The 16968-nt window shown below is 37.2% G+C and overlaps 4 protein-coding genes across 6 annotated transcripts; 1 reads left to right on the top strand and 3 right to left on the bottom strand.

Annotated features, from left to right (window-relative positions):
* Positions 1–1897: 1897 nt before the first annotated feature.
* Positions 1898–6457, bottom strand: LOC6639260 (serine/threonine-protein phosphatase 6 regulatory subunit 3). Its single transcript, XM_002061919.4, has 10 exons — positions 6202–6457; positions 5913–6112; positions 5294–5618; positions 4909–5222; positions 4692–4830; positions 4505–4623; positions 3851–4403; positions 3726–3790; positions 2483–3640; positions 1898–2107 (listed from the first exon to the last, which is right to left on the bottom strand). Exons 1-10 carry the CDS (start codon positions 6259–6261, stop codon positions 1909–1911), a joined length of 3132 nt encoding a protein of 1043 aa, XP_002061955.3. The 5' UTR covers positions 6262–6457; the 3' UTR covers positions 1898–1908.
* A 579-nt stretch (positions 6458–7036) lies between these two features.
* LOC124460686 (tigger transposable element-derived protein 4-like) lies at positions 7037–8104 on the bottom strand. Of its 3 annotated transcripts, none has more exons than XM_047012069.1 (3): positions 7937–8104; positions 7408–7857; positions 7037–7350 (listed from the first exon to the last, which is right to left on the bottom strand). In XM_047012069.1, exons 2-3 carry the CDS (start codon positions 7810–7812, stop codon positions 7144–7146), a joined length of 612 nt encoding a protein of 203 aa, XP_046868025.1. In that variant the 5' UTR covers positions 7813–7857; positions 7937–8104; the 3' UTR covers positions 7037–7143. The 3 variants fall into 3 exon arrangements, with proteins under 3 accessions (XP_046868025.1, XP_046868024.1, XP_046868023.1); XM_047012068.1 differs by having other exon boundaries at positions 7408–7834; positions 7937–8103; XM_047012067.1 differs by having other exon boundaries at positions 7408–8104.
* Positions 8105–8497: 393 nt separating this feature from the next.
* LOC6639358 (E3 ubiquitin-protein ligase SHPRH) lies at positions 8498–12967 on the top strand. The gene is made up of 8 exons (XM_002061920.3): positions 8498–8715; positions 8788–10657; positions 10721–11276; positions 11340–11520; positions 11593–11978; positions 12041–12156; positions 12211–12603; positions 12670–12967. The coding sequence occupies exons 1-8, from the start codon at positions 8562–8564 to the stop codon at positions 12836–12838; spliced, it is 3825 nt and encodes a 1274-aa protein (XP_002061956.1). The 5' UTR covers positions 8498–8561; the 3' UTR covers positions 12839–12967.
* A 375-nt stretch (positions 12968–13342) lies between these two features.
* Positions 13343–16554, bottom strand: LOC6639359 (zinc finger protein 91). Its single transcript, XM_002061921.4, has 3 exons — positions 16537–16554; positions 14801–16406; positions 13343–14736 (listed from the first exon to the last, which is right to left on the bottom strand). The coding sequence occupies exons 1-3, from the start codon at positions 16551–16553 to the stop codon at positions 13624–13626; spliced, it is 2736 nt and encodes a 911-aa protein (XP_002061957.2). The 5' UTR covers position 16554; the 3' UTR covers positions 13343–13623.
* Between the last annotated feature and the right edge of the window lie 414 nt (positions 16555–16968).

The following is a 16968-nucleotide window of genomic DNA, read 5'->3' as shown; positions in this document are numbered from 1 at the left end:
TCGAAAATCGAAATCAACATTTTGCTTTATCTTTTTTTTTGGTTGATATGCTGATATAGCCCTTGGTATATTATATAGATACATAATTGGTTGTATGTACTTCTTTTTCAAATATTTATTGAGCAATTTGTTATAAAATAAACATTGGTTTACTTTTTAAGTAATTCTTGATATTTTTTTTTTGTTTTTTTTTTTTTTTTTGTATAACATAATTTAAAATGTAATTATATTTGGAAGCAAAAGATGGCATATTGGTATATCTCTTTCTCTTTTAGTTTATCTTTCTCTTTCTTTTTCTCTTTCATTTTAGTTTTCTTAACGTTTCTTTTAATACACAAAACATGAAAAATTATTACTGATATATTTAAGAAAAAAAAAAAATACAAATAAAATGTCTTCTTGGAAAGTCTTCATGAAGCATAATAGTAGAAAACAAAAAGGGTTTGATGTTTGAATGATCAGATATATACATATATACATACATATATCTGTATTCGTGTCGTGACAAATGCTTGTTAATTTTCTTCTGTTTTTCTTTTTTCTTTCTAGTTTTTGTTTTGGTTTTTGTACTTTCGACATTGAATAATTTTTGTTTCATTTGTTATTATCTTTTTGGTTTAACCGATTTTGTAATGGCATAAAGGTCATGCATATAAACCTTTCATTAATACATGATGCGTACCTCTTTCTTTGTGCTTTCAGCATGTGTATGTGTGTGTGTGTGTGGATTCAGGGCCGTAAGCAGGTTAATGTCTTATAGGAGAGAGGAGAAATGTCCTAACATGAAACATTTTTCATGCAGAACAAACATAAATTAATGAAATATTAATATTTTTTTGAAAATTTGAAAGAAACAACAATTTCAAACGCTTAATTTAAACTTTTTAAGTAGATAAATTGAACAAATTACAAAATGAGAACTAAGTAAAAATGTTTGTAGATTTGTTTATATTTAAAAGGATTCATTCGGTAATAAAAGTAACTAGACTACTTAAAAACCTTCCCCGCTGGGGCACCTGGGCACGGCCCTGTGTGTGTGTGTGTATGCATGTGTGTGATAGGTTAATAAATACAAGTCTCCAATTAAACAAAAAAAAAAAAAAAAAAATTATACAAAATAAACTAAACTTTAAATAATGCTCATTTTTTTGTGAGTATTTAAAAATGATAAACAAAAGAAAATAAAATAAACGGCAAATTAAGTGGAAAGAAAGGAAAAAGTTCAGTTTTACTTAAACAGTTAAAACACATATATATATATATATATATATATATATTTTTTTTTTTTTTGTATATATACATATATATATATATACATATGTAATTGGCAATACGAGCGAGGAGCAGAAGGAATCATTAACAACATTTCAATTTCACTTTTTGTTTCGTTTTGTTTTTTATGCTTTGGGCGGGTCTCGGCCGACAAATTGTTTTCTTGTACTATGCAGCCTATTTAGATATATATACACACATATATATATATATACCAATATATATATACATGTATATATATACAAGTGTATGTACGTATAAGTAATAGTATGTGGTAGGTATATATATTTTATATAAATATGTTTTGCATGATTATGTGTATGTATATAAGAAATGACCAAAGAGCAAATCAAAGGCATTTTTTCATCATCTCCATCTCCATCAACAACAATTTTGCTTTCTTCTTTTCCGCTTTGCATTTACTTCGTTTTTACAAATTTTCCCAATCCACACACACATGCTCTACATACATATACTCTCACATCTCTTTCATTTTTTCTTTCTTTTCTATACAAATTGCAATTTGCAATTAATTGCTTCGAGCTGTGGGTGTGTGTTCTTTTGTTTTGTTTTTTTCAGTGTGTGTGTGTGTGTGTGTGTGTGTTTGGGTGTGTGTGTGTGCTTGTGTGTGTTTGTCTATGTGGTTGTCGTTGCTGCTGCTGGTGTTGGTGCTGGTGGTGATGGTGCAGCTGCTGCAATTTCCACATTGTTCGTATTGGTTGTAACTGCATTCAGCTTCTGCTGTTGCTCCGTTGATGTGATGTTAGCGGCTTCTGCTGCCTGATGGGCATCCACCGTGTTGTTGCTGCTGCCGCTATTATCGTTTGTATGATTGCTATAAATAATTTATAAAGAAAGAGAAGACAAATGGGATGAGAATAGTGAATCAAAAACTATTTGTGATTAAAATAGAACATGTTTATATTCTAGATGTAAGCTGCCTGCAAGCATTCAAAATGGAATACATCTTGAATCTAAACCCCATATTGATTACTATCTAATGAAATGAAGTTTTAAAAGCAAGTCACATCATTTTGTTACTAATAAAGTTGTGATATTAAGGACTTAAATGAATTGTATAAAGAAATTGCTAACTAGAATGGAACTAATTTATATGAAACTATAAGTGGTAGATATACATAAAAACTAGACATTCGTCTAATAATCATTTAAACACATTATTAACATTTAAAATATTTAAAGCTCTTACAATTCATTTAGTTTGCTGTTTGGTCCATTTGAAATGGGAACGGTTTGCTGCTGTGGCGATATTGTCTGACTGTCATCTAATTGATGATCGGCACTACCGCCAAGAGGTTTAGTCCACATGCCCTCATCATCTTCGTAGTCATCTTCACCGCCGTATAGAAGAACCGATTGCAAGCGTGTAACAATCGAATTTGTGGTATCCGAGTTCAAAATCTTTTGACTGGAGGCTTTCTCCACATTGGCATTATTATCATATTCGGCTTTCTGATGATGATGATGATCATCATCATCGATATCTTGGGTAAATTGTTTATCCAAATCATTTAACTCAGTTGATGAAGTTGATTTGTGCTGCTCATCATGATGGGCATCTTGCTCGGTTTGGGTCACATCTGTGCCTAATGCGGCTTGATGCGGTGTTGATGATGCATCATTGTCCTCAGTCTCCTCAACTGCAGGCGGAGGCGGTGATGTGGTTGGCATACCCAAATCGCTGCCAAATGTGCTAAAGTGAGCATCAAAATCGGCAAAATTATCACCACTATTGAAATCGGTACCCCAATTGGCAGTTCCAGTATTTGATTGGGCTGTCGAAACGCCAGCCATATCAGCAAATTGTACTTCCATATCCCAGGGATCGGCAGCCAGATTATTTAATGTGATGGAGTTTTTGGTGAACATGCCGTGACCGGGACCAAGACCATCTCCGCCGCCATGCTGCTGTTGATCATCATCGTCGTCGTCATCATCGTCAATGTTGCGACCGAATTGAAACAAATTCTGATCATTATCCATGGTGAACACAATATCCTGTAGTGTATTATCCAAATCACTATAACCCATATTGCTATAGGATAAGGCACCAATATCCCAGGCATTTGTTTCGCTAAGGAAATCTTTGGCTCCACCAGCCGAATACTCATTCTCCTCATGGGGATTACAATTGGCCAGCAATTTTGTTTGTTGCTTGACAGCCAAAGAGAATTCACCAGTTTCTGCATCGATTAGAGATTGCCAAAGCTTCAAATCCGATTCATCCGTCATTTGGGATGCAATCAGTGAGCCGATATGTTCAGATTCTGATATACAAGATGTAACATGACGTAGAATTTTAATTAAATGACCCATATAACCCAAACGTCGTCCCTTTTCAGCCGATCTGCAACATAGAACACAGAAAGAAATTAGAGTTGTTAATTAAATTGATTAGAGATATGCAATGGATAGATCTGATGATCACTTACTGTGCCTGTTGATTGTGTTGCCAATAGTCTAACAATTTCGCCACCAAATTACAGTTGACAATAAGCTGAAAATTTAAAAATTCATTAATCAATTCTTATTCTTTTTTTACATTACTGTTTCTTACATGTGTTTGCATCTCTGTGGGTGGAGCACTTGCTTGCTCTTTAGTCTTATCCAGATCATTGAGCGTCGACTCTTCTTCTGTCGCCTCATTTTTCTCATTATTCTCATTCTCAATATGATTCTCCGAGATTTTCTCTTGATCATTATCATTGAGAGAGGCTGCCTCCTTTTCCGTCTCGTTATTAGCTGCCGCAGCCTCATTTTCAATAATCTTGGACTTTTCATTTTCATTATCAAGATTGGCATCAGTATCTGATGCATTATCCTGATTGGCATTTGGTTTTAGATCATCTTTACCACCCTCAGCACGTTTAACATCGTTCAGTGCATTCTTCAATTCGACCTCATCGTCTTCGTCGGTCTTGAGAAATGCATTAATTAGAAAATCGGCTGTAAAATAATCTGTGCCCTCTGTGGTGGCCGTATTATTGTTTGATAGCTCATTATAGAAAACCAAATGTAATGCTTTCTCCAATTCGCTATGCAAGAAATTATTCCAACAATATTGCTTAAAGTAGTCCAATAAAAGACTAAAATATTCTGTCGAGCATATACTGAAAACGAGAAGTGGGGTGGAGTAAGAAATAAATATGTATATGGTATATGTATGTACATATATTTCACCGAATCACCAACATCAAAGTGATCAACTTACGCCTGTTGTATAGTCTCGTGTTTAGTTTCCAAAAGTGCTGTAAATACACGACAGACTTGAAGTCGCGTCTTGCCAAAAGGCGGCGTTAATATAGCCGCTGTAGTCTCCAGTGTGGGTTTCTATAAACAAATATATGTGTACATAAGTGACGGCTACAAAATGGATACCTAATGGAGCCTGTACTCACTTCGGGCGGGTTCTTGAGCACATGAACAAATTCCTTAAGGCGTGGCGCCATCACATTAATCACAGTCTCCTGCACTTCCTGATGGAATTCACGTTCACGCTTTTGCAGCAAACGTTGCCTATCTGAATTCGGCTCATCACTGTATATAAAAAAAAAAATATCAATTTTGCAAGAAAGAAAATACAAGAAACAAAGAGAATTTGTTTTTCTAACTTACGTGAATGTAATTGGCTTGATAAGCGTAAGTACAACCGATATTCCTGATAAGATCGTGCTCTCTAGAGCATTTGGTTCCAAAATCACATTTAACAAGGCTTCAATTGTCTCAGCTGATTCAATGCATTTTAATATGGGATTCGAGCCATCGAATGCTGGCTCAAATGAATCATTCTCCTGTTCGGTTTGACGCATTAAACGCCCTTGGTTAATAAGATCACAGAAAAAGTCGGCAACATTTGCATGTTTATCGAATTCTAAAGGATTACGCAATATTGCAATCAGTCTATCAACAATTTTATCTTCGGTTAGCCACTAGAAGAAAGATATATATACATAGAATAATTTTAAATAAATTACATAATAGAAAGAAAATATTATCTCACTTCATATAGGTTGCGTTTGAGTTGACCACCTTCGATGTCCTTCATCATTTGCATTATCAGATCGGGTATAACTGGCGTGTCAAAGTGTTTACAAATGTAATCCAAAAATGTTTTCTGCGATTTAATATACTCGAGGAGTTGTAGGCACATATGTTGATACAGAAACCAATCCTGTTCTGGTTTCTTCATAAAGAGCATGCTAAATGTTTTGCTAAAAAATGATGATAGCAATGGATTTAACGGTGGTTCCTTTTCAAGATATGAATAAAGCAAATTCAATGTGTCCGCATCGGTTAATAGCTTCTCATCTAAGGACGGCAGGCCTCTACAAAATAGATAAACAAAAGGCAGGAGCCCGAGACAAGAGACAATTTTAATACATTTTCTTTTTAAGTTTGTCCAAAGAGCATGCCTTTAAGATGTTAAGAAAAGAAACCTTGTTAGAGCTTGTTAAAAAGACTGAGGAAATAAAAAATATTTTTAACCATTTACAGAGTTCTTTTAAATAATCTTATAATCAAATATGGATATTTGAAAATTTCAACAAGCTCTTTGCAAGGGTTAGATTAGACAATTAGCACATCGATCGATCGATCAATCGATCCTTTCCTTCACTTACAGTGTGAGTATCTCACATGACATATTGGCATAGCGAAAACGCTGCACCATGGGCAAATCCTCTGATGGTTCGGTTGTAATTAACTCGACCAGACGTCTTATGACCTCGGGACGTGTAAAATAGTTGACCAAATTTTTCTTTTGAGTTTTACATTCTTGCAGTATATCCTCCTCATCTAGAAATTCCTCCAGCCGTGAATTCTACAATTATTTATTTACATATACATATGTATATGTGGGAAGTGTTTAATTTGCTGACGATAGGGAAGGGGTGGGGGTCAATCACTCACCTCCTTTTCTAGTAGCGCCTCTATATTCGCTGAGGGCGCATAACCCTTGTCCCAGAACATTTTTCGGACGTACGTCTTGGCGGTGACACTTTCAGGCTCTCGTTGGAAATGGGGGGCGGGAGGCGGTGTGTGTGTGTGTGTGTGTGTGATGTGTAAAGGGGAACGGGTAATGTTTGTTCTTTTACTAGGCTGTTATTATCCCGTTTTATTGCAATTAATTGTTGTTTTTACTTTGTTTTCGTTTTTTATTCTTTTTTGCTTTTCTTCTTGATTTAGTGTGACTTTTTTTATTATTTTATTTGTTTTAAGCAGTTGTAGAAGAGGGGGTGGAATAGTGGGGCGGCAGCAATGAGTTGTCGTGTTGTTGTTGTTGTTGTCAGGGCAGGCGGGCGGGGGAAGTCAATTTCAGTTCAGTTCAGTCAAAGTCAATTCAACACACAACGCAGCAGCAGCAGGTAAGGCGTAAAAGGTTTGTTGTTTATTTTCTTAGGTGTTTTTGCACAGTTTTTTGTTGTTTCGTTGCTGCTTTGCACACTTACAAGGCTATCGCTTTCTGGCTGTTGTTGAGTTATACCACAAATTGTTGCACTTTTCTGGTAGGTTTTTTTCAATTGTTTTTTATCAACCACGCTGCAGAATCGATTATCGATTGTAAGTCAAGTCAATCGACTACTGTTTAGTATAAAAAATATAATCGATATCAACTAAGCCCAAATGTTAGCTCATTGTGAGTTGCCCTAAGCTCAATGGCATTAACCAACGACGTAAGGTAAAACTGGTATATTTATCGACGTGACGTCAATGATAAATGCAGTTGAAAAACTTTATGGTCCCGTCCTAAGGCAAATAATTATTTATGTTTATTAACTAAACTAAAAGTAATCTGTGATTTTTTACTGCATTAAGTTATCTTTTCTCTGATAACAAGAATCTCGTACACCTTTATGAATAGAAGAGATGATTTCGCATGGTATCATCATCTTTAGTTTTATCCTTCGTAAATTTGAATTTTTTGGGTGGCTCCTCATTGGGTGGCTTTTCAACTGATGACTTTTTATCTTTGACTGAGGAATCATCATCTTCTTGATCCTCTTTGATCCAGGCATTGTAAAGCATCGAAATTGCTTTATCTTGCTCAATTTCATCAATCTGTTAAAAAATGATTTATTAAATTTATAAAATCATAATATTGAGTATATTTCTTGCCTTATTTTGTTCTGCTAAATTAATATTGTGTTTGATTTTAAATCGATTTATCCAATCATCCGAACAGTTAAAATTAAAAATGTTGAGCTGCTTAGCAAAAAAGTTGGCCATTGTTTGAATCTCAAGATCATTTACGGGAACCCCTTGTTTTTGTTTGAGCTTATACCACTGTATAAGAGATTCGTCGACTTCGTCATCTGTTTCGGCTCTCCCACGTTTCGGCTTCACGAAAATCGAATTCAAACGGCGAACTATTCGGTTTTTGTTCTTCTTGATTGTTGATATTGTTGAATGGCTCATACCAAATTCCCTAGAGAGAGATGCATTCGATTCACCAGATTCCAAACGCTGGATTATCATAATCTTTTTTTCAATCGAAAAACTTTTTCGTTTTAATCCCGGCATCTTGCGTAAGCTTGAGTTTAATCTTTAACAATACAAATTCTTAAGCTGTTTTAGGTCGTTTAATTTCGGAATAAGCGGAATATTTGATTTTAAATTGCGGGATAATAATTGTAGCTTTTGATACCTAATTCAAACTTTGAATTCTTGGAGAATGTCCTCTTCATGCAAAGTGACACGGTTTTCTAAAATTTTATTTATGCGAAAGAAATATGGTGAACTGCCAGAGTTTTGGTTTAAACTCGTATAATTTCTGCTTACAATATTGACGTTTCCTTTTTTTTTTAATTATAATTATTAGTTTTGATTAACGATAATGAGCCGCAATAATCGATTTAAATCTGACAGCTCGTTAACTCAATTCTTGACTAACAGTAAATGTATAGGATACAGCATGTACATACATATGTATGTACATATGTACATACATATGTATGTACATATGTACATACATTGCTCGGTGTGACGTCATTAATGCAATTTTATGAATTTTAATTAGCGGACTTTGTATAATATTACTATACAACTGATAATCCTATATTTATCAGTATTTGAAAAAGAAAATATATCTGCAAAATAGAAAAAGTGAAATAAACATTATGTATTTTCTGGATTTTTTATTTACTTTAATAGTTGCACATTTTGTTTTGCTTTGTGTAATCTTTTCTGTTTGTACCCATGGCTCAATTTGAGTTTGCTCTGTTAATGGCATTGTTTTGTTGTGAAATTTAAAACATGAACAAACAAAGATTATGGCTAACGCGATTGTTTTATGCGAGATAGCCAATATTTGTGGTCCAGATCAACCAGAAGACCTCACCGTTTTTACCTACGGAAAGAAGCGATATCGTTTGACGGAAGTTTTGGTTAAACACGCCGAATCAATAAAGCATTGCATCCAAAAATGTATGTACAAATTTGCCGCGTCCAAATTATATATCTCTTCCACTTTCATGTTCCCACACTCATTTTTACCAGGTGAAGAAAGTCGACCACGAAAAATAAATTTCAAAGCATCTGCCAGTGGACAAGAGTTGCTTCTAATCCATTTACAAACCGCCAATCAAACTCGCCAGGTGGAATTTCAAATTGCTGGTGAAATACTGCCCATAGTCTTTCCAGAGTATATACCTAGCTTAGAATTTGAGGTAGCCAAACAAGAGCATCTGCATCAGAGGCCATTGAAGACTTACGTCACAGCCAAACTATATGATGCCCTCTATGAGAGGCATCTACAGGCCAGGCAATCTGATGGGGAAAAATTGCTTAATCTTCCATCTTCGTTTCAATCGAAGTTACGAAAGTATCAAGAGAGGACAGTTCATTGGATGGTGGAAAGGGAACAATCGAACTATGATATACCCGGCAATGTACAACTGCTCCAAGCCATTGATGGGAATCATCGAGTCCTGAAGCACAATCACTGTTTGGAGTTTTATCCATACGATGGAGAATTACCACGCATCCGCCTACCGCCCGGTGGCATATTGGCCGATGAAATGGGCCTTGGCAAGACAGTGGAATTTCTGGCAATGGTCTTGCTAAATCCACGAGATGAGACCACATTTGACAATAGATATTGGGTAGATATGTTCGAAAACTTGGACGATGAAGTGCCAGTAAAACGTAGAAAATATCGAGAAGCAGATACATTATGCATCTGCACTAGAAAACGAGAGAAAAAAGTTCAGTGCAGTAATTGTCGTCTGTGGCAGCATGCCAAATGTATGAATATTGCCAATAATAATAAAATTCACTCGAATCACATTTGTCCCAGTTGTTGGTCGGAATTAACTGCATCTGGAATGCCAAATTTGATAGAATCGAAAACCACATTTATTGTATCTCCCATTGCCATTAAAATGCAATGGTATCATGAGATACAGAAGCATATATCCCCAAGCCTAAAGATTCTTTTGTACAACGGCCTGCATTCAGGCTCATGGATTAGCCCTTTGGAATTGTCGTCCTACGATGTGGTTCTCTGTGATTATGGCGTATTGCGTCAGGAAATTTATCATACGGCGGACTATAAAAGCGACCGCCAACTGCGTCATAGTCAACGCTATATGAGACCATCGTCGCCGCTTCTTATGGTCAATTGGTGGCGCGTTTGTCTCGATGAGGCTCAAATGGTTGAATCCTCAACATCCCAAGCAGCGGAAATGGTACGCAAATTGCCGGCCCATAATCGTTGGGCTGTCACCGGAACGATTGATGATTTGCCACCTTTAATGGAGTTTGTTGGCTCAATGGTTGCCTGCGGCCCTCTCGATGCTTGGCAAACAGTTGATAAAGCATTTCAATTGAATCACAATCCAGGACCACTTTTAGATTTGCTGCAACATACTCTCTGGCGGACATGTAAATCGAAAGTTGAACATGAATTGGGTATACCACCGCAAACAGAGATTGTGCATCGCCTAGAATTGAGTAATGTGGAATCATTGTATTATCGTGAAGAGCACTGCAAGTGCCAGGATCAATTTTTCTCAGTGATAGCCAAACAGGAGCGCTACAATGTGATCGACAATAGCTCCTGCTTGGCAACCATTTCGTCACAACTCTTAAGAAATATATTGAAGCCATTTCTTCGCATCCGTCAGACATGTTCCATACCAGTGCTTAGCACCAATGTATCCTCAACGGATTATCTGAATCCGCATGACTTACTAATGCATTTAAAATCGAACAATGAAACCGAATGCAAGGCTGAACTAAGAACTTGGGCCTCCTCCTACAATGGATTGGCTGCCATCTATTTCATACGAAAGGATTACTCACAGGCAATAAGACATTATAAATTGCTGTTGAAATTGGCCCAGGATTATCAGCAAAAGAGTATATCGTAAGATAAAATCATAGGGTTTAAGTTATATATACATTTTCTCAAGTTTCATTTTATTTTTAGAGTGGACAGTGTTCTTCAAATTCATGCCATATATAATCTACTGCAGGCAAGTGATTTGGCCATGCCTCCGATTAAATTATCTACCGAATCATGTGACCAAATGCAAGTACAATTAAAGAAATTGGAATGGAAATATCTGGAAGATAATACAAAAGTTCTACGTAATGCCTGTCAAGCCTATGAGCAAAAACTTCAAGAATTGAAAGAATTAGAAATAGAATTTGATAGTAGCATTGTTCAGGTATTTTCAACTCTGGTTAGTCAATCGGCCAGTTCGTTTGATGCGATTCGTTACAAGATCTACGATGAGTTCCTTCGACAGAATTTAAATCGTGAAAAAATGGAGAATGTTAGCTCTGTGTCGGGTTTAATTTATATAATCGACATCTGGTATCAACGTTTGGACAAATTGAGGCGTAATTTACAAAAGGAATTCGATTATCTGAAAAATATAACCAATAAGGCATGCGAAGCGGTACAAGAAGGAGTTGCTGTTGCCCAAGAGGTGGTCAATTTTATACGCAGCGTGTCTGACTGCCATTTGGCAGATATTTTGGTAAGTCATCCTAAATTTGCGTAAAACATTTTATAACTAATTCCCATTATTTTTGCATTATAGGATACCAAACCTTCAGATCAACCCGCAGAAACTCAAAAGAAGCGTCGCCATTGTCGTCTTTGTAAAATTCGAGATACTCTTAATCAATTTGAGTGTTTAATCTTTGACAAGGAGCTGGATCTAGAGGCAGCCATAACTGATGGCCTAGAAAAGCCCAGTGTGGAAATCAGTATTATTAAAAGTGCGTATAATGATTAATCTCAATTTTATTCAGTTATTTATATATAGGTATATATATATTTTCTATTTGTAGTTATATTTGCATTTCTTAAAACGAAATCATCATTTATGGAATTTCAATTGGAATGCCAAAACAAATTAGATACCCTAACATGCTTACAAAGTTTGGTTAAAATGCAAATTAAATATTGGATTGAAGTGGAATATATTGTTAAGGCCTTTGACGAATTGGAAATGTCGAAAATGCGAATATTGCTTACAACTGATCCGGAAGAGCAATCGAATTATCGCCTCTTGGAATGCCAATTGGATGAACAAATGGAATTCAATGATATGAATATGAGAGAGGCCCAAATGAATTTCACACGTCTCATAGGCAGATTGAAATACTTAAATCACTTAAAAGAGGATAGCAGTGATAAATTGTGTCCCATATGTCAGACGCAGGATGATGAGAGGGTAAATAATGATGAGAGGACAATTGTGAAGGAATAATTAAATCAAATACATAATTTTTGCAGTATGTGATGATGGTTTGTGGCCACTTTGTGTGCCAACACTGTTTGGATAACATGCGCAAGAAGACGTCACGTGAAGGGGTTACCAAGTGTCCATTATGTCGGCAGGATTCACCACAGTATGTATTTTATATGTGTAGTCATTAGGATATTTAATTCCTATTTTATTACAGACTCTACTATTCAGTGCGTCCAGGACAACGGAATTCGATAATTGGTGATTACTCCAAAAAAATAACCCATATAGTCGAATTGATATTGAAAATCAAGAATAATGACGATCAGGAGAAAGTTTTGATCTTCTCCCAATGGCAAGCCATATTACTGCAAATAGCGAAAGCATTATCCGACAATGGCATTGTGTATCGCAGCAAATGTCATAATCAGGACATTGTTGATTTTAAGGATCCAAATTTGAAAATCACCTGCCTGCTTATGCCTCTATCCCGCGGCTCAAAGGGACTTAATTTAATAGAGGCCACTCATGTCTTTCTGGTGGAACCCATTCTAAATCCCAGTGACGAGCGTCAGGCCATCGGACGTATTCATCGTTTTGGTCAAAGCAAGTGGGTATTGAATTTAATATATATATATGTTTTTCTAATAATGATTCCTCAATTGTATTCCCTTAGACCAACTACAGTTCATCGTTTCATTGTAAATGACACAATTGAGGAGAACATTTTATCGCTCATTACATCGGATGATGATAGCAAAACATTGTCCACACACTGGGATCTTGAGAATATGACATTGCATGGCTTAAAAAAATTGTTCATACTAAAAAATCAGACATTTTAAAAGACACATTCTAACTAATAGTACATAGTTGAAATCAGGTATTATATACATATAAGTTGCAGAGTATTTAAAAAACATTCTTTTTGTTAAGTTATAAAAGGTTTTCAAATTGTAAATAGTTATTTATAAAAGATTAATATTGCTGGTATATACATACATACTCATATATTATTATATAATCGTACTTTGGACTAGATTAAGAGTAACAAAAATTAATTAGAATTACTTTGTATTAAAGTAAATCAGCAGGAATATACAAAAAAAAAAAGTAAATGCTTTTTTTGCGATTCCTTTTCTTTATCTAGTTATCAGATCCATCTATAACTACATACATATATCTCTGGTTAGATAAAACCAAATCCAATGGACCAAATCAAGCTTCTATATCGGAATAATTAGGAATTTTACTTCCATGTCCCCGTCCATAGAATAAATTGCTTCAAATGAAAGTTTTCTATCAAAATTTGGGTAACAAATAAATTTTATTTCAATTTTATGTTGTTCAGTATCAGACTATATATAATATAGCCAGTTCTGAAAAGATGTACATTTATTATATGAACATCAGGGTATAAGTTTTTTGTAAAATCCAAATTCATCACTTTAATTCAAACTGGTTTTCATAAATGGAATCGAATGGTGATAACCATATATAGTTTATATATATATATATATACATATGTAAATCTAGTTTCTTGTGTTCTGACCCTGTCCAAAAATATGTCCTAACTAGCTAACACATAATAATTGGTAAGCGCGTTAAACGCATCTTTCCTCCGCCAACCTCACACATGATCAATCTTGAGAGCATCCAAATTGGTGCCGTCGGCATGAGCCTTCTGAGCATAGTAGCCATCGTAGGAGCTTTGAGCCTTATCGATTTCCTGCTGCTCTTGCAACTTTTGCAACTGCTCATAGGCAGCAGCTTGAATTTTGATGCGTTCCTCATCGGCCAGTCGCCGGACTTCGTTCTCCTCGTTCTGTTGGGCCTGGAGTTCAGCGCTGGCAGCTGCCCGCTCTGCGGCAGCCTCCTGGTACTCATCATAGGAATGCAATTGCTTGTCAATGGACTCCAATTTATGTAAAGTAGATAATTGCTCCTTAGCTGCTTCGGCGATCTCTTTACGTTTGGCCTCCGCCTTGCGTTTGGCCTCACGTTTGGAGCGCTCTTGCTCCTCCAGTTCCTCGCGAGCGGCATAGAACTTGGACGAGATGACGGGCGGACGATTCTCATGGGTGCGCTGATGCCGTTTTAGGGCGGTCTCCTGGCGGAAATGTGTGCCGCAGGTTTTACACTCGAAAGGCTTTTCGCCCGTATGGATCCATTCGTGATGTCGGAGCGTCTGCGCCTTGGCGAATCTTCGTGGGCAAAAGCGACAGGCGAAGTCTTTGACCTTCTCGTGTATGATCTTGTAATGACGCTTCATGTTGCCAATATTATTGAAGCCTTGACCACAGCCGGGACAAATGTGTTTGCCCTCTTTTTTCGTAAAGTTCGTTGTCTGGGGTGACCACGATGGCACTGAGACTGAGGAAATGGGATTAACCGCTGTGCCCGCCAACTGAGAGATGTCCACACGCTGGACACGACGCGGATCTTTAGGTATGGTGGCCACAGATTCAGCACAAACTTTAAGCAACTCATCGGCAGCATTCTGGGACATTAGTTGGTCACCCACGCCGGGTTCGGCTATGGTCACAGTGACACTTCCCGTGGGATTTGGCACACCAAGGTTCACTTGATCCAGTTGCTGTTGCTGTTGATCGCCTTGACCTGATGTTTCTCCCATTTCCACTTGACGCTGACGATACGTTTCGATGGCACGGAGCACGCGCTTCTCATGCGTCTTCAAATGCTTTGTTAGACTCTTTGGATAAAGGAATTTCTTGCCACACACCTGCAATAATAATAAATTTTTGGCATTAGAAGTGAGACAAAACCTTTTGCAAAGTTCTCCTTACCTTGCACTCGCATCGTTTCTCTCCCGTGTGGGTCATCTCGTGGATTTTACAGGCATGCGACTTGCCAAAAGTCTTGCCACAATACTGACAGGCATAATTCTTAATCTTCTCGTGGACAATCTTGATGTGATTGGCCAGGCTCTGTTTGTTGTGCGAAGCATGTTCGCATATATGGCACTTGAATTTCTTCTCCTGGGTATGGGTTAGGATATGGGTGTTCCACTCTTGACGTGTCGTCTTGCCCACACCACAATAGGGACACACATAGTTCTTGATCCCAGCATGACGCATCAAATGATCCTTGAGGGCGGAATTGATAACAAATCGCTTGCCACAAATATTGCAGGGGAAGGGCAACTCCTTGCCATCATGCTTATACATATGCTTCTTCAGGGCCATGGGACAACGGAAGACCTTTTCGCATTCCGAGCAAGGGTAATCTCTTGGCGGAGCTGCTGCTTTCGATATGTTGTGGACCTTCTTCATGTGAAAGGTTAGCAATCGGACACGAGGGAAGGTTTTGCCACATCCCTCGACCGAGCAAGAATGTACCTCTGATAGCTCTGTGTGGGCATGATCAATGTGGAGTCGTAGGCCACCGGCTGTAGTAAATCCCTTGCGACACGTCTCCACCTTACATTGGAAGGGCAGTAGATCGTTGTGATGCTTCATGTGCTCCTCATACCGAATGGCTTTCTTGAACTTTTGATGGCAAATGTGGCAATCAATGATACGATGCAAATGACGTTCGTCGGCTGGTATCCTCTTGCGTTTGGCCTTTGATTTGGAGTCATTACCACCATCATCATCATCATACTCATCTCCATCATCATAATCAAAGTCTTCCCCAGATCCTGAGAGCAACTCCTTCTCTTTTTTGACTCTTTTTGAAGGTTTCTTTTTTATACGCAAACGTTGAGCTAGAGGCAAGTCATCATCGTCACCAGCATCGCTACTTAATTGAGGTTCAAAGTCCGCATCATGATCATCGTTATCATCGTCCTCTTCAAAGTCATCATCTTCCGCATCATCATCCTCTTCTTGTTTCTCCACATCTTCCACTTCCTTATCGACATTCTCGAGCATTTTGAAGACATCTTCTTCGTTTTCAATCAATTCCATTTTGTGATTGAGTAAAGGATCAAAATTAAGGCGATCATCCTCCTCACCAGCAGCAGCAGCACAGCCACCACCACCAGCCACAAGTGGGGGTTCATCTGCTGGGCCCTCAGTATGGCTGGTGGTAATCACATTCATCAAATCGAATGTTGTGGAGGAGGAACTGCTGCTAAACATATTCTGGCTTAGCATCGATTGGAATTTCTGCACCGAATCGACGCACAATTTTTGAAACTGATGCATATCATCCAATTTGGTGTGACAGGTGCAGCATATATTGCGTGGGAATCCATCCTGCTGCTCCACCGACAGCGATGTGCACACACACAGCTTCTTGGCCAGTCCGGGTATTAGGAATAGATCGAAAACGGGACCATTTTGCAAATGATTCAAACAGATGCGGCACACCGAGTGAATGGAGTACGATGATAGCGCACTCCCCTCATTCATTTTGGCTTGATATGTTCGATATTTGTCCAATTCCAAGCTATACGCATCAGAGAATTAGAACCGATTACAAAAAAAAAAAAACCAAATCAACAACAACAAATATTTGTCCCCCGTATTGGCGGATAGTGCAACCCTGTATTAATGGATAAATATTTTTATCCGCTTACCCTTTATTTTCTACCATTAATTTTTTATCCGATTCCCCACTATTTATTATCCCTGCGAAGCGCAAGAAATTCAAATTGACTTTTTCTTTAGACAAATTTTCTATTCAAAAACTTAAAATCTATGAAATGCTTATCGAATAGAGCAACTGAAGGAGTTTCGAGATTTTATTTGTTGAAAAATTGTAAACACAATTTCATTTTGCTTTATCTCGGCTTACTAAGTTTTTTTCTTTTTAGTTTTGTGCTTTACTTTCGAAAACTATGGAAACTAGAACAATTTTTATTTTTTTCGTAATCTAGCCCAACATTGAACGATAACCGAAAGTATCGCACTGTGGTTCAAAACAGGACAATAAACCTATAAGAAATCTAGAGAAAAGATCGCAGTCTTAAACAATCAATTGGAATCCAGAATTCATCTAAATAATTCAA

This window comes from Drosophila willistoni (genome assembly GCF_018902025.1).
Source record: "Drosophila willistoni isolate 14030-0811.24 chromosome XR unlocalized genomic scaffold, UCI_dwil_1.1 Seg144, whole genome shotgun sequence".
NCBI lineage: Eukaryota > Metazoa > Arthropoda > Insecta > Diptera > Drosophilidae > Drosophila > Drosophila willistoni.
This window is presented reverse-complemented; position numbering and strand designations above follow the sequence as displayed.

Coding starts and splice junctions, on each gene's coding strand:
- LOC6639260 (XM_002061919.4), bottom strand. CDS start 6,261: ATGTTCTGGGACAAGGGTTATGCGCCCTCAGCGAATATAGAGGCGCTA. Junction 6,113..6,201: donor AGGCGCTACTAGAAAAGGAG/GTGAGTGATTGA, acceptor AAATAATTGTAG/AATTCACGGCTGGAGGAATT. Junction 5,223..5,293: donor TCAAACGCAACCTATATGAA/GTGAGATAATAT, acceptor TCTTTCTTCTAG/TGGCTAACCGAAGATAAAAT.
- LOC124460686 (XM_047012067.1), bottom strand. CDS start 7,812: ATGCCGGGATTAAAACGAAAAAGTTTTTCGATTGAAAAAAAGATTATG. Junction 7,351..7,407: donor ATTTAGCAGAACAAAATAAG/GCAAGAAATATA, acceptor ATTTTTTAACAG/ATTGATGAAATTGAGCAAGA.
- LOC6639358 (XM_002061920.3), top strand. CDS start 8,562: ATGGCTAACGCGATTGTTTTATGCGAGATAGCCAATATTTGTGGTCCA. Junction 8,716..8,787: donor AAAGCATTGCATCCAAAAAT/GTATGTACAAAT, acceptor CATTTTTACCAG/GTGAAGAAAGTCGACCACGA. Junction 11,979..12,040: donor AGACGCAGGATGATGAGAGG/GTAAATAATGAT, acceptor TAATTTTTGCAG/TATGTGATGATGGTTTGTGG.
- LOC6639359 (XM_002061921.4), bottom strand. Junction 14,737..14,800: donor AGAAACGATGCGAGTGCAAG/GTAAGGAGAACT, acceptor TTATTATTGCAG/GTGTGTGGCAAGAAATTCCT.